The sequence below is a fragment of the Corvus cornix genome, chromosome 1 (genome assembly GCF_000738735.6).
Source record: "Corvus cornix cornix isolate S_Up_H32 chromosome 1, ASM73873v5, whole genome shotgun sequence".
Classification (NCBI taxonomy): Eukaryota; Metazoa; Chordata; class Aves; order Passeriformes; family Corvidae; genus Corvus; species Corvus cornix.
Window position 1 is genome coordinate 108,690,571 of NC_046332.1, and position 14,226 is coordinate 108,704,796.

Consider the following 14,226-nt stretch of genomic DNA (forward strand, 5'->3'; position numbering starts at 1 on the left):
CACACCTCTAAGGTACATTCCTGGTCTACAGCTTTCAACCCTGCATGTCTTTTTACACACATGCACACATGTTTTTTTGCAAATAAAGTATCATCAAACTCAGGAAGCAGTTATAATGCAGTTCTCCTACTCCAAGTGGATATACAACTTTTAACATAAATCAGTTCTTCCATGGTTAAAAAAGTAGTTATGATTGTATGGCAAAATTGGAACAAGCTTCATCAATAACAGAGACATAACATTTTTCACATTCTGAACAGTAAACACAGTATTGACATGGAACAACTTGCATCTTGCTTAAGCACTCCCTCCCACAACTCCACTGTTACTTGGTTTGTTAAGTTTGGACGAAGGAGAAAAAAGACAAGCTGAACTGGTACTCTTGACATTGTGTTACAACTGCAAATTTTGTTTTGAACCACAATTTCATTACGGCTGTATCATATTTCTGACAAAAGCATTTATCAAGATAATTCAACAAAATTATGAAGCAATATCTCAGAATTACATCTGTTAAGCAAAGATGCAAGGTCCAGTTGTTCTATCAGGGAATGATGTTCTATAAATCAAAATGTATTAATGTACCTTGGAAGACAGTAAGTCTGTCTGACTAACAGAATGTAAAGTCTATTCTGTACTGGTTTATGTTGTTGTGGCTTGAGAGGATTTTTTAAAATGATTTAAACATGTCTCTTAATTAGAATTCATATTTTTGTGTTTTGAAGAGTAAGGAGGTCATATACTAATAATTAAGATACATTCTTATGAATGCATACTAAATAATGCAAGGCACTAATCTTATCCTAAAAGAAAATTAAGCTCTCTTAAGACCCTACTTCAATTATTGCTTTGAAACATATACCTGAATATACCAGCATTGCACTAAACCACAAATCACTGGGATTGTATTCTTTCAGGAAAAAAAAAAAAATCTTAGATATGCTGATCAGTGAAGTCAGTAAAAATATATTCATTTCACAGAAAACTGAAGTTTGGAACCCTACTCCAAGCATCCCAGGCAATACCATGTGTAGGATATATTATGTGATATGAAACAACTCAAAGTTAACTTGAGCATTACTTGAGCAGTGGTGTTATATTTTAGAAGTGAGTGATCCTATGGCATTGCCAGAAAACTTTCCTGAACTGAGATAGAAAATCAGCATTCAAGTAAGGCAAATACAGATATCAAATGCAAAACTCCTCACTATATAAAATTCAGCTGGTTCATTATAAAACATCAGACATGTTTTATATGTAAAAGGATACATTTCACACACCTGCATTTTCTACTGATTTTAATAATTGACCCAGAAGTCTCTTGGTTTGTGCTTGAATAGAATGTCTATGAACAAATATATGCATTGAAGAATATGGCTGAATTTAGCATTCTTAAGCTCTTATGAACAGCAATAAGTGGATAAACTTCCTACCAGGACAGGGAAAAAAACAGATCAAATCCCAGGCATAATTACATCAAGAAAACTCAGCTGCCATTCCCTTTTAGTGTATTCAGGCTTATGTACTTTGCTCATCACCTCATTAAATAAGCTGTATATGCACTGAAGGTAAACCAGTGCAATTCCTGGTTCACAACAACCTTCCAAAGGGATCTCCTCATTCCAGTCACACTCATCTGTATGAGAAGCCTGCAAAATCAGTTTCTACACAGGTAAACGCTTATTAAAAAAAAAAAAAAAAAAAAAAAAAAAAAAAGGAAAGACAGGTTTAGCTCCAGTGCCGAGGTTTTTTTGGCTCTTTAAGTTCTGAAAACAAGAAATACATCAAGTTGCTCTTTACTTTGACAAGCATTTTGTAAACTGCTGCAAGCAGCATTCTAATTTAATTACAAGAAAATACTTAATAAGGAATCAGAAGTGAAATTAAACTTTTCATTTCTTTCCCAGCTAGAATATACGTATCATAGATAAATGAGAGACAGAAGAGAACTACCTATTCCTCCCCACACAGCCACTGTCAATTAATTTACATTTTAAGATACTATGCCTTCTTCTTCACAAATTTTCTACCTGTCTAGGTGGGAGTACATGGAATACACCCATTCTAGTAGCATTAAAGTTACATCTTTAGAACTCTTTTTAAATTAGTGCAGCACTCCAACAGTAGCACCATCACAGGTTCATGGTGTTATTTACAGGGAATACATTTGTCTATTTTGAGTCTTCATATCTCCTTTGTTAACACTGCTCTGGCAAGGAACCACAGCCAGAACATTTGTAACAAGCCAGCCTCTCCCTTTTCCACAAAGATCCCACTTACCAGAAAACCCCACCACCCACTACTCTTAGTCACTTGATGACTACCACATCCCATACGCTCTTTTATGATACAGTATTGTTCACATGGTACTCCACTTCCAGAAGTGCCAACAGCTATCACCAGGCTATTTTGGGATCACTGTCTAGCAATGAGGACTAACATGTCAGGTTAGCCCAGCCTACAGTTCAGGCTGCTGATGGCTGCACGTCTCAGTCTCTGATAAAGAGACAATCTGCGCTTAAGTTGTAACTTCACTTACAGGCATTAGCAACTTCAGCAAGCTGCGTCAAGTTCTCCATGATCCTCCATTGCTATCTGTGAAAGAGGTACTCATGAAAGACAAAGCACAAGTTTTAAATGTTTAAACCTCGGCAGTCTGATTGATATTGCCTTATCTGTTTAGGATACTAGATTGTATAACATTTTGGAACAAGAAGAATTAAACTCATCTTTCATAACAAAGTTAGGATTTCACAGTGTTTATTCAGATTGATACTTCAAAAACTTCCCCTTTTATTATATATGCAACAAATAATTTGCAAAACAATCTCAGGAAACAGTTTAAAAATTGCAAGTAATATTCAAACTGCAGCAGCTACAAGAGATGAGAAGTGTTGCTAATATTAATTAACCAGAAATAATCGTTTTAAAGAGCTGAGCCACAAAAGCACAGTACTTAAAGGTAAGCTCTGGATCCTTTAAAACTACTCTAGATTTGCAGAAGATTTAAACTCCTCCTGGTGAGTGCTTATGTTTTGAATATGAATTAGTTGTCTGACTGCAGTAGTCATGTGTCTATGCACCATACCTTCTCTTCATTGCCACGACAGAAGACTGAAATCCTGACATACCACATCACTAAGAACTTTCTAGCAGTATATTTTGCGTAAGTCTAAATGAGTCATTCAGGGGATTTTTTTTTTTTTTTTAAGAGACAATTTCTAAGGACGGGAAAAAAACCTACTGTAGCTGATTTTTTCCCTAAAGTATCCTGAGGGAGTTTATATTAAGAGTTTAAAGAATGAAACTGACTTTGGTATTCCATTCCCAGTTGCTAATTTATTATGTGGAGGAAGTCACATGAGCCTTGAAAGAAATCTTGATGAAAAGGGATCTGTCTCAGCTGCATGGAGTTTAATTGACTTAGTCTTGCAGGAAGAATGCATTAGTATTATATATGCCTCTGTTTAACTATCAGCCAAATGGCAATCATCATGATGAATTAATTTTCTACTCTGCCATGCAAATCACTCCATTTGTGGACTCCTCTGTTTAGCAGGACACCTGGTAGAAATCCATAGACCACAGTTCTAGACAAGGTCATTGGAATAACTCAGCAGAAGGGGAGAAGACTGCCTAAGGACCATCACCCTTCTGGCTACATTCAAACATGGTTTGGTTTTTTTTCCCTCCAGAGGGACAGGGCAAATTTAGCAATTTTTACTGTAGGACATTATATCTGATTAGTACTCCGTATTTCTTTTATTTATCTCTAATGAATCAATCCTCCCTTGACTGCTTTTGGAGTCTGGACCTGAAGAACTTACCTCAACAGAAGCAACCTCAGGTTACCCCCAGGCTGCATAGCTCTGACCAAGCCAGCATGCAGATGCTGAAAAGGTAGCAAGTTTTGGTGCACTGTCACCAGGCCTCAATCTGTAGCTCTTTCCTGCACTACTGATGATTTTACAGCTATGAAAAAAAACAACTCAGAATCCAGCAATCATCCCAGAGGACAGGGCATCTTACAACACTACTGTCATTATTGCTGTTGCCAGCATCACAAAGAGGAAGGAAAAAATATGACTGAATTAACATAAATTTAGTGAGTCCAGTATGGATTAGGAAGCAGACCAGAAAGTTTCTTCTACACAGTAGAAGTTTCCTTTGCTCATCTGTTGGGTGCAGGAACCCATGGCGAAAGAACACCAAACAAGCAGCAAGTTCTCTGCAGTTTCACACATTTTCCACAGCACACTGACATTTCCATCAAATTAGAGATCAGTGACACTTTTCCAGAGTTTCAAGATAATGAAATTATAATTGTTTAAATCCACAACAACCAGAAATCGTTCTGAGGAGGCAGCTAGCATTCAGCTGAAAAATATTTTGTAAGTGCACATTGCCAATCCTTAGTTATTTCCCTCTAGTGTTCAGCAAAACATTACACTTGAGATTAAAGGGGAGAGATCACACAAAGCCTAATTGAATTAGCTTAATTATTGTGAGGGGGGGAAAAAACCCCAGAAACAAAAGTGCTGTAGAGAAGATTTTGTTTTCCCAGCTGCCAGTTTTTTTCAGGAACACATACGATTACTGTGATGCTAGAAAGCCTAAAGAGAGGATGCCCCTACAATTGGAAGGCACACTTGGGACTAAAGAAATAGGTTTAGGTCACAGGTGTAAAAGACTTATACTTCACACTTTAAAGGCCTTCTGCAAGGCTGAAGCCTGCTCCTGAAGATGGTTCATGGCAGATGTGGACCATCAAGAACAGAAATACTATTGAATATAAATTTATTACACAATATTTATTATGCTAGTCTACGTCCACTGACAAAGGGGAAATGTCACATAAATCTATTTGTATACAGTCTGATAAATTTCAAACACCAAAATAGCAAGTTTTCCTTGACAGTAGAGAAAATGAGAACAGCTGACTCCATCATCAAGCAAAAAGTTAACACCATAAAGTCATGAAATCATAGTTAAATAATGGTTTTGCTTCAATGATTACTTGTTAATACATCATCTGAAGATACAAGTCAGATAACATTCCCTAAAATAAAACAATACCAGACAATCTTCGCAGGAAGCTTATTTGGGACCATTGTGACTTAGTGAAAACTTCTGGACGAACTTTCTTTACAGGTCCTCCTCCCCTACATGATTATCTTAAACTTGGATAGAACACTGTGTTTGGGCAGAGACTGATATATATTGCACTTTTTTATTTTTCTCCTTGCACAAGGTGGAAATGAAAATTGCTAAGCAAGGCAAACACCCTAAATAATTTGATAAGTGCACTTCCTCTTTGATAAGGACCTCATACACTGGCTGACCAAAAGGTAAAAGCAGCTTTTGCAAGCTCTAAACAACATATGAACTTGCTTTAGTTCATGTATATATCTCTTTACAATTTGACCATTATTCTAAACAATAAATTAGTTAAACAGTGTATCATTCTCTAATAAACAGGTTTATATTTCAAAATTATGATCCAATCTATGGCTTCAATAACCAAGCCAAAGTGCACTTTAAGAGCAGTCCAGCAACCACTTCCAAGACTCTTTGTAGATAATACTATTTATGGCATCTGATTGCATCCTGCAGCATAATTCAATCACATTGTCTTCTTGATACCAATCACACAGGATAAGGACAGCAAAAAACTAACCTTGACATTCAGTATAACATTTACCAGGTTACACAAAACAGCACATTGCTCATAGAGTTTCAGATATAAGAGGTGGGACTCTATTCAAAGTAACTGCAGAGATTCAGCAGTGGATGGGGCACCACAGAGACACTAGTACCATGATAGGAGATATTTTAGCCTTTTCCAGGAAGACATTTGTACTTCAAAATTACCTAATGCCAGGGTGGGTTTTTCCCCTCACTGCTGAAAACCACAAACAAATCACCACTTCATTCAAGTCAGTGAATTCTTCTTAACTTGAAAAGAGAGAAAGAAAAAGTGTTGAATTAAATTCTGCCAATTTGAGATTCCTATTGCAGGAGATCCCTTTGATAAAAATAAACCCATTACCTTTCATGTCCAATGGGTATACAGCTAATGACGAGATGTGAGCACTTAGCCACAGGACAGAATCAGCTGCAGTACACAACCAAAATACTCACACTCAACCAGCTAAAATGGTAATTGTTTACAGATGCCGCAGTTCTAAAGCTAGTTTAAGACACACATAGTATTCCTTTAGATCTACATTTGAAATATCAGAAGTTCTTAGCATACAAAAATACTGTTGCCAAGGCAACAGTATACAGAAGGCAGGCAATTAAAAAAAGATATTTAAAGAGCTAGCTATTAAATTTAGTAACTTAAATATACTACTGCTTGGATGACCTTTTACCATTGAAATGAAAAAGAAATGCTTACTTTTGATCAAAGACTACTACTTAACAGGATTTAAGTTTCGAGACATTTTGGTAACACCTTTAGGAATGATTTTCATCCCCTCCAGTTCTGCTCAGACTGAAATGACTAAGTAACAGAAGCTGCAAGTGATCAGCACTTCTGAACATACCAGATCCCATGCTTTTTAAATCCTTAAAAAGGTGGGGGGAAAAAATCCACCTAACTCCCCAAAAGTCAATTTTTTTGTCCTACGGAGTAAGGCATCTGCTACACCACAATGAACAGATCATACAGTGGATGGTTAGGTCCTCATTCTGATAAAAAGAAATGCCGCCTGTCAAGCATAATAGAAATAATGGAAATACCTCAAAATAAAAGAGAGCCAAAACAAGATGAAAACTTAATTTCAGCAAGAGAACATATGTAATCTAATTTTCTCTGGAAAAAATGCAAAAGATTAATTTGAGTACAATAGTTTAAAGCACACAATGTAGCCCTGAACTCAAGAAAAATTTTATTTCAGTGATTAAATTATTTTACCCATCTAAACCACATATTTAAAAATCACCTTCTACATAGACAACTTTGCATGCTGTAATTGTAAACATGACAAAAAATTTCTAGTTCATTCTACTTATTAGGTCCAGCTAATCTATGTCCTGAAGTAGGATGAAGTACAGGAGCTATTACTACCACATCACTAGCAGCTTTTGTCCTACAGTTGCTTTGCAAACTACAAGTGTCCCACAAAACCATGGATGAACTGGAAAGGCCAGGAATTAGTCTGAACAGTTTATATCCACGTTTTAATTCTGTTTCATCAGCAGAGCCTTTTTTTTTTTCCCCGTTAAGCAATATGAAAGTATATCCTTCCAAACCCAAATTCTGTATGTAAAAATATTTATGTATAAATAAGGTATAATTTATTTGTATAATGTACTTATATGTATAAATGTATTTTGACACATGCATTAGCCTTATAACCATGACCCTGTACTTTCCCCTTATCCAGTAGCTTCACTCAGCCTAAAGCCTTTTTGGACAAGATCCACAATTCCTCCCACATGCTGCACTTGCAGGAATAGAGACACCACGTACAAGTCTCCCCTCACTGCGAGCTCCAGTTGTGATTCATCAGAGCCAAGTCTCCACTCCAGCAGCCGTGAAGGCATTCCTTTTATTTCTGACGGGGATCCAACGCTTCGCAGCTGGGGTAGCAATGCCACACCAGCGTGCCCCTAGAGCTGGGATACATTCAGCAGAGCTGTCACTTACCTGCTCGCCCAGCAGTGCTCCGGGAATGCCGTGTCACCCCAGCCAGCAGCACGTGCCCTTGGGCACAGGGAACGCTCTGTGCCAGCCCCCGGGCATGTGAGCATCCTCTGGCATGTGAGCACCGCAGTGCTCAGCACAGCCCTGCTGGCAGATGAGGTTCCTCTCATCAGCAATCACCTCAGATTCACGGTACACACTTTGTTATGCAGATACAGTTGTCAATACGTTTGTTTTCTCAGACACAGTGTCAACATCCCCTTGGCCATCATAGTGTGGAGGGCGACTTCGGCCAAACAGGCAGAGCATGTCCTGTGCTCTTCCCTGTGCACTGAGGAGCCCAGGGAACTCTCTCAGGTCTCTAGATGCTTGAGAAAGAAGGGAAGAACCACCCACTCAAATCATCCAGTTTGGAATACGCGCTAACAGTTCTGGTCACTTGCAGTTTATACATCAATGACGCTCGGGAAGGAAAGAGGGAGCAAAGAAGAGAAAAAAAAAAAAAGGAGAACCATCGCTATAAGTCAATTAAACTGCTTTTTTCACTGCTACACATTGTAGCTTTACCTTTTAATGGCATTAAAGTACAAAAAGAAAGCAAGCATATATTCTGGAAACTCAGTTAACACTGCTTAGTGCCAATTCCTAACAATTGCTTTGTTATGCTGTATATAAAGAACAAAATAGTAGTCTTCCAGTCAGAACTTCAAGACATGCAACTTAACAGAAGGCAGTGTGGGTAGGATCAAGCTCTTACTCTCAAACCCTAAGCCACGCCAAATCATTTTTCTAAGCAAAGTCATCAAGTTAAAACAGCAGCTTACTCCAGATCTGCATAATTTTGTGCTATAAGTTAAGAACAAATGAGGTCTTAAGCACTTCTCTGAAGGCTGCATATGAACTGAAGAAATTAGAGGGCTTTGTGCTGCTAATCATGACTACAGTTACTAAGTTCTGAAACAGTAATAAAATCTAAATCTTCATTAAATTTATGAGAAAGTACTTATGGCATGCAGATTTCTTTTTATTGCATAAAACCACTCACTTTCTGCTTTGAGTTGCGCTTACTTTTTTTTTTTTCAACGTGTTCTTTCAACAAAGCAAGCATGCAAATGCATTTGAGACTTGATGGTGCTATTTAACTGTACAGACAGGAAAGACATTCTGAGAAACGGAAACCACATGTTCTTCAGCGAAATTAAATAACAAAGATAGGTTTTATTAAGCTCTGCAACATCCACTTCCCAAAGCATGGTCTCCATGTGTCCAACAAGCATGACATCAAGTACAATACATTAGAGATCCACACTTACTAGACTGGCATGCTTATTAATGCTTTGGAAAGTGACTGTAGCTTGTAACATTCACATCTGCAGTTGTTTTACACTGTGTCTTTGCTAATACTATTGCAACAGCTCTCTGGAGCAATCTTAGCTCTAGACCTGGATGATTCTGGTTTAACACCAGTATTTTAAGAATTACCAGTGCCCCTGCACAGGGGAAAAGGAGAAAGCTCAGTCTCATACCAGAAAGAAAGAGGGTGGTCCTTCAGGTCTGAGGAAGGCCCAGTTTGGATAGCAAGCATTAAACTGAAGAGCCAGGCAGATACAAATGAATACCATTGTAGCCAGAAGAGACCATAAGATAAGTGACTGGACTGATGTTTTACAACAGGCTCTTACATACTGAATCCAGTAACTTGCATTTGAATGAAGCTAACCTTACAAAAAAAGTACTAAATGCTGGACCAAACACCTCTAGATATGGAGAATCTATCCCCAGAGGTTAACTGTCTTCTCGGTGCAAGGTATCACATGTTTTAAATAAATTTGTTAGCTTTGACTTCTCCTTCCTTATTGCTCCCTCCCCTAGTAGGCATTCAGGATTTTCTGGCCATGAAAGTCAAAGTAATAAAGTTACTTCTGCAGCACCTCATAAAAGGCTTAAAACAAATTATTGGCTAAGGTCCATAGACATTCACCTTGAATTTCAGGTTTTGTGGATATTTTCCAACATATTTCTCATACTAGAATCAGCCATGCCATATACAAGAGTCAAAAATAAACTTTCCTACACCCATTTCCCTATGTCATCACATGACGAGGACATGATGAACAGAGCCCCTGCAGTGGCCACTAAATTCTTCCCTCTCTCTGGCAGCACAGCTCACATTCCTCACTCCTAAGCTCTGCATAAGTGTGAATCTTCTTCAAAGCTCAGGCAACTCAAGCCATTCTGTATGAGTGAAAAATGATGAATTAGTGTCTTGAAATTATCCCCAGAGAGATGCAACAAGAAAAACCCAATTTTGTTACAATTCCCTGATGGTAACTTCTGCAATACAACTGTTTTGTGTGTTTTAAACAATTTAGTAGGTATTTTACTGCCAGTGCTATTTTTTGTCTGTTGCAATATACTGCAAGAAATCACTTGATCAATAAAATTTGTACAGAAAAATATTTGACAGAGCCTTCTTTCCTGTAAATTGTGCTAACAAACTTTAAAATTTTGGCCTTACACAAAGTGAATCCTCATAACTTTCTTCAGTTATTTTACTTAGAACTGGCAGCAGGATGCCCAAATTAATGCTATCTACATCAGCCCTTCATCTCAATCAAATATTGGTGCTCTGAGCTTTTGAATATGACCTTAAATCTTCAATCATGGAATATTTTTATACGGCAAATACAGCAACATATTCTACCCTATCTTTTCTCTGGTTGCATGGGAAGACAAGACCTACACCTGCCAAAGGTCAAACTTCCTATCCAGGAGCTGTCAAAAAGCAGCAGACCCCTGAAGCATGAAATTAATATAAACAAAGTGAAAAACAAGTGGAATACAATCTTTTAAAGCTCCTCCAGTACCTGATGCCCTAAATCTCCACAAGCTTGCTACACTATCTTCATTTTCAGTCACCAAGATCTTCCTTACTGGATCCCAAAATCTTTTCTGCAGTTCTAGAAAGTGCCTCCTAAGAACAATTCAGTCTCCTCACCATCACTACAGAGTTAAGGTGTGTTTATGATTATGCTGTACCAGCATTTCACTCTTGAGAAGCTCTAAGACTTTCAACCCATTTTTTTTCAAGAATGCATGTCCAAATGGAGAGTCCTAACTACAGAAGTGCCTTACCTAGGTCATAGGTTACAGAAAAACCCCAAGCCCAAAAGAACCCACCAGGAGGCTTGTAAACACCATCTCACCAAGTTGTTCTCAGTTTGCTTGCGCCAACAGTTGTGTTAATTTCTTGTTCATTACTGCTCCCCAAATCCATAGTCAGATTTTAATCAATGCATTTCAAAGTTGGATAATAACAACAAAAGATAAGCAGAGTAAGAGATAACTGCAGGGTGTACCACCAAAAAAAAAAAAGTATACCTGTGATGAATATTACCATGGAAATTGAATTTCCTTATCTCTCCAGGCTTATAAACATCTGGGGCAATTCTATGATTCTTAAACTGATTGTTTCTTATTCATCATAGACAATACACCAGGGAATTGTGCCCAATTAAGAAGCAAAAATGTTTGTTCTATGTCTACTGCTAACATCTAAATCCTAATACTACTTTATAGCAGGAAACTTGAAAAACATTTTAGACCCATTTGAGATCTTACACTTACCATGATACAAATAACACATTGTCACCGAAGTCAATCTGGAAACAGACCTTCCAAGTGAAACAGGGAGTATAAAGGATAATTAGGAAATGCATAGGTAACATTTCCTGTCTAGATTTTCAGAGAGCGTCTGTTCTCAATTATGAATTTTTAAAGTGGGAAATCAAACTGAACATTGAGAGTAATTACTAGCTATAGGAAAAAAAAAATGTGGGAAGAAAGCACTCAGTTCAGAGTTGTAAGCATCTAGCAGTAAAGTTACTGCCTTCAACTTCACTTATGGAAATTACATGGACCTGAAGATATTTTCTTACAATCTTCAAGTTCTCTCATCTCCAATCAGCAACTGTGCAAATACTTCATTATACACAACAGGACAAGCCTTTAAGTGAAAGGGGCTTTTCTCTGTGTTGCACTCAGTCTGCGTTTTACATCCCCTAAACTGTAAGTGAGCTAAGTATGGAACAGGGAACATGTGCTGCTGTAAGAGGTAACACAACCAGCCAAACCAGGAATGACATAGACACTTTTTTCTTTCACATTCTCATAGCGCAGAAACCCAGTTAAAAGACATGACACAGAAGCCAAAAGGTCTTTGGGAAAAAAAAAAAAAATTAAACAAACAGCCACCTAACTCTTCACCAGTTCCTACTCCTACATGGGTAATACCCATCCTTTTAAACACCAAATTGAAGAAGAAGCAATTATTATGAGACGAAGGAATAGGCTGGTAGCATTTGAGAGAACTTCAGGAACAGCATCACTGAGACTTCAGCGGGAAAGCACCAGATACTGCTGCAAGAGTGTCTTTACCAGAGTAAAAGCAACATTCACACAATTTATCACAGAAAACATAAGTTCTACTTACTACCACCCAAGCACTTAAAGATTAAGATTTCCATACCAGCCCTAATTATTCCATAATGCATGACAAGTGTTTTGTTGCTGTTTTTCACAAGTATAAGAGAGATCATTTTTTAAAAGTCATTTAACTGTCTAAGGACATCACTATTTTAAGGCTTGTTTAGTGGGCAAGCACATAGAACCTCGAGAAGAGTTAATTTAAATTGCAGCTCCACATGCACTCGCACTGCAAATGAGTAAATGCTGAATGGTCTATAAATATCTTTACTACCACGGATTTGGTTTCTTTCCAGGACTAAAAAAAAAAAAAAAAAAAAAGGAGGGCTCAGGCACCTGAAACTTTATCCTCTGGGGGAGCCTTACAGCTGTTCCCATTTACAGCTTTAACGACCTGCCCGTCAACACAAGCGGCACAAGCACAGCCCAAGGTAGGGGACACCCCGCGGGGACCCGCACGGCAACAGGCGACACTCATTTGTTGGGACACGGACACGAGCGTCGCGCCCCTCACGCCGAGATGCGCGATTCGCCCAGCGAGCCGGTGGGAGAATCCCTTCTATGCCGCAGAACGAACGGAAAAGTTGGGCTACTAAAAAAAAAAAAAAAAAAAAAAAAATTTGCAAAGCACTGCTAAATAAAACTCCCGAGCGCTGGATCGCGCTGCCCGCGCTGGGGCTGCGCTCGGCTGCGGAGGGACCCCCGCCCGGGCGGAGGGAGCGCGGAGCGGTGCCTACCCGAGCGGCTGCGGATGACATCGCGGAACTCATCGGCGGCCGCTTCGCCCCCGGCAGCGGGGCCGAGGCGTCCCGGCTCAGCCATGCCCGAGGAGCTGCGGAAGGAGGCGGGGGAGCGCGGGCGGAGGGACCCGGGCCGGGCCAGGTGTGGAGTGACGCCGCCCGCCCTGAAATAGCGCCGGGGCGGCGGCTCCGGCCCCCGCCCCCGCGGCCGACGCAGAGGCGCAATTAGCGGGCGATGGCCCTCCCGGGACAGGAGCGGCCCCCGCGCACCGCCTGCGGCAGCGGGGGGGCGGACGGGACGGAGCCACCCTGTCCCTGGCAGCGGCGGGGTGCCAACTTTTCCGGGGGGTATCCACTCAGCCGCACGTCGCTGCGGCTCCGAGCAGCCCTCGCTGCCTCGGCAGAGGGGTCAGGGCAGCCGGTGTGCCCGGGCTGTGCCGCCGGAGCTGCCCGTGCTCCGCAGCCCCGCTGAGCCCGGAGAGCGCCCGTGCCTGCCCCGCGGGGTGCCGGCCCTGTCGCAGGGATCAAAGGACAAACGCGCTGGAGTTTGTCTTCTGCCTCCTCCTTTGTAGTTCATCCTCGGAGGAGCGAAGGTCCTGAATACCTCGTCCAGTGGCACTGCTCCAAAGCCACCCGAGGGGCAGCGTATTGGCACCTGCAGGCTGTCAAATCCCTCATCCCTTTTCAGGAAAACAGGACACAGGAAAACGTTTCCTCTTGTGTTTAATACAGGAAAGGCGCATCTTTGTCCCGTCTCACTGCAGTCAAGGGACAAAACGCTTCCTGCTGGCATTGCTTCCTTGCAACCTTCCATTAAGTGTCAATTTGGATGGCTGCCTCCAGCCCACCATTATTCCCTTCCCCTCAATTTTCTCTCCGCACCAACTTTCAGGACTTGCCTTTTATGCTGTTTCCCTCGTCTCTCCAGGCCCCCAAGCAGATTGCATCACCTCATGGGGAAAGTAACCAGGCACAGGAAATAAATGTTCTTGGATGTGTTTAAACACCGGCTCTCCTTACAAGAGAAACCCAAGTTCTTAAAAACTGTGCCTTAAAATACAGACAAGCAGATAATGACCTGTTTTTGCCAGTTTATAGGACAACAATGTAGTGTACTTAATACAAATGTAGCCTAGCTGCTTCTCAGCTTTAACACCAATTCATAGATAATTCATAAACAGATACAGAGGGACAGGAAATTAAGGATAAGCTGTAGAAAGGTTGTATGCCTTCACTTGTACTTGCATAGATAAAGGACTTGCATCTCTTCATGTATTCCAGAGTATATCGCAAGAAATGTACTCTTTTGAAGACAACAGAGTTAAACGGAATAAAACTAGGTAAGAAAAC

The 14,226-nt window shown here is 40.2% G+C and overlaps 1 protein-coding gene across 7 annotated transcripts in view; it reads right to left on the reverse strand.

The window, feature by feature from the left end:
- Nucleotides 1–13,023, reverse strand: part of DMD (dystrophin) — a 1,178,400-nt gene extending 1,165,377 nt beyond the window's left edge. For 5 of the 7 annotated variants that reach the window (XM_019282745.3, XM_010394533.4, XM_039551938.1 and 2 more), the window contains exon 1: nucleotides 12,874–13,020. In XM_019282745.3, coding sequence (XP_019138290.2) covers nucleotides 12,874–12,958 — 85 coding nt within the window. In that variant the 5' untranslated portion in view covers nucleotides 12,959–13,020. Of the gene's footprint in view, nucleotides 1–12,873 lie in introns of all 7 variants that reach the window. The other 2 variants (XM_010394528.4, XM_039551931.1) reach the window with 2 other exon arrangements.
- Nucleotides 13,024–14,226: the final 1,203 nt, after the last annotated feature.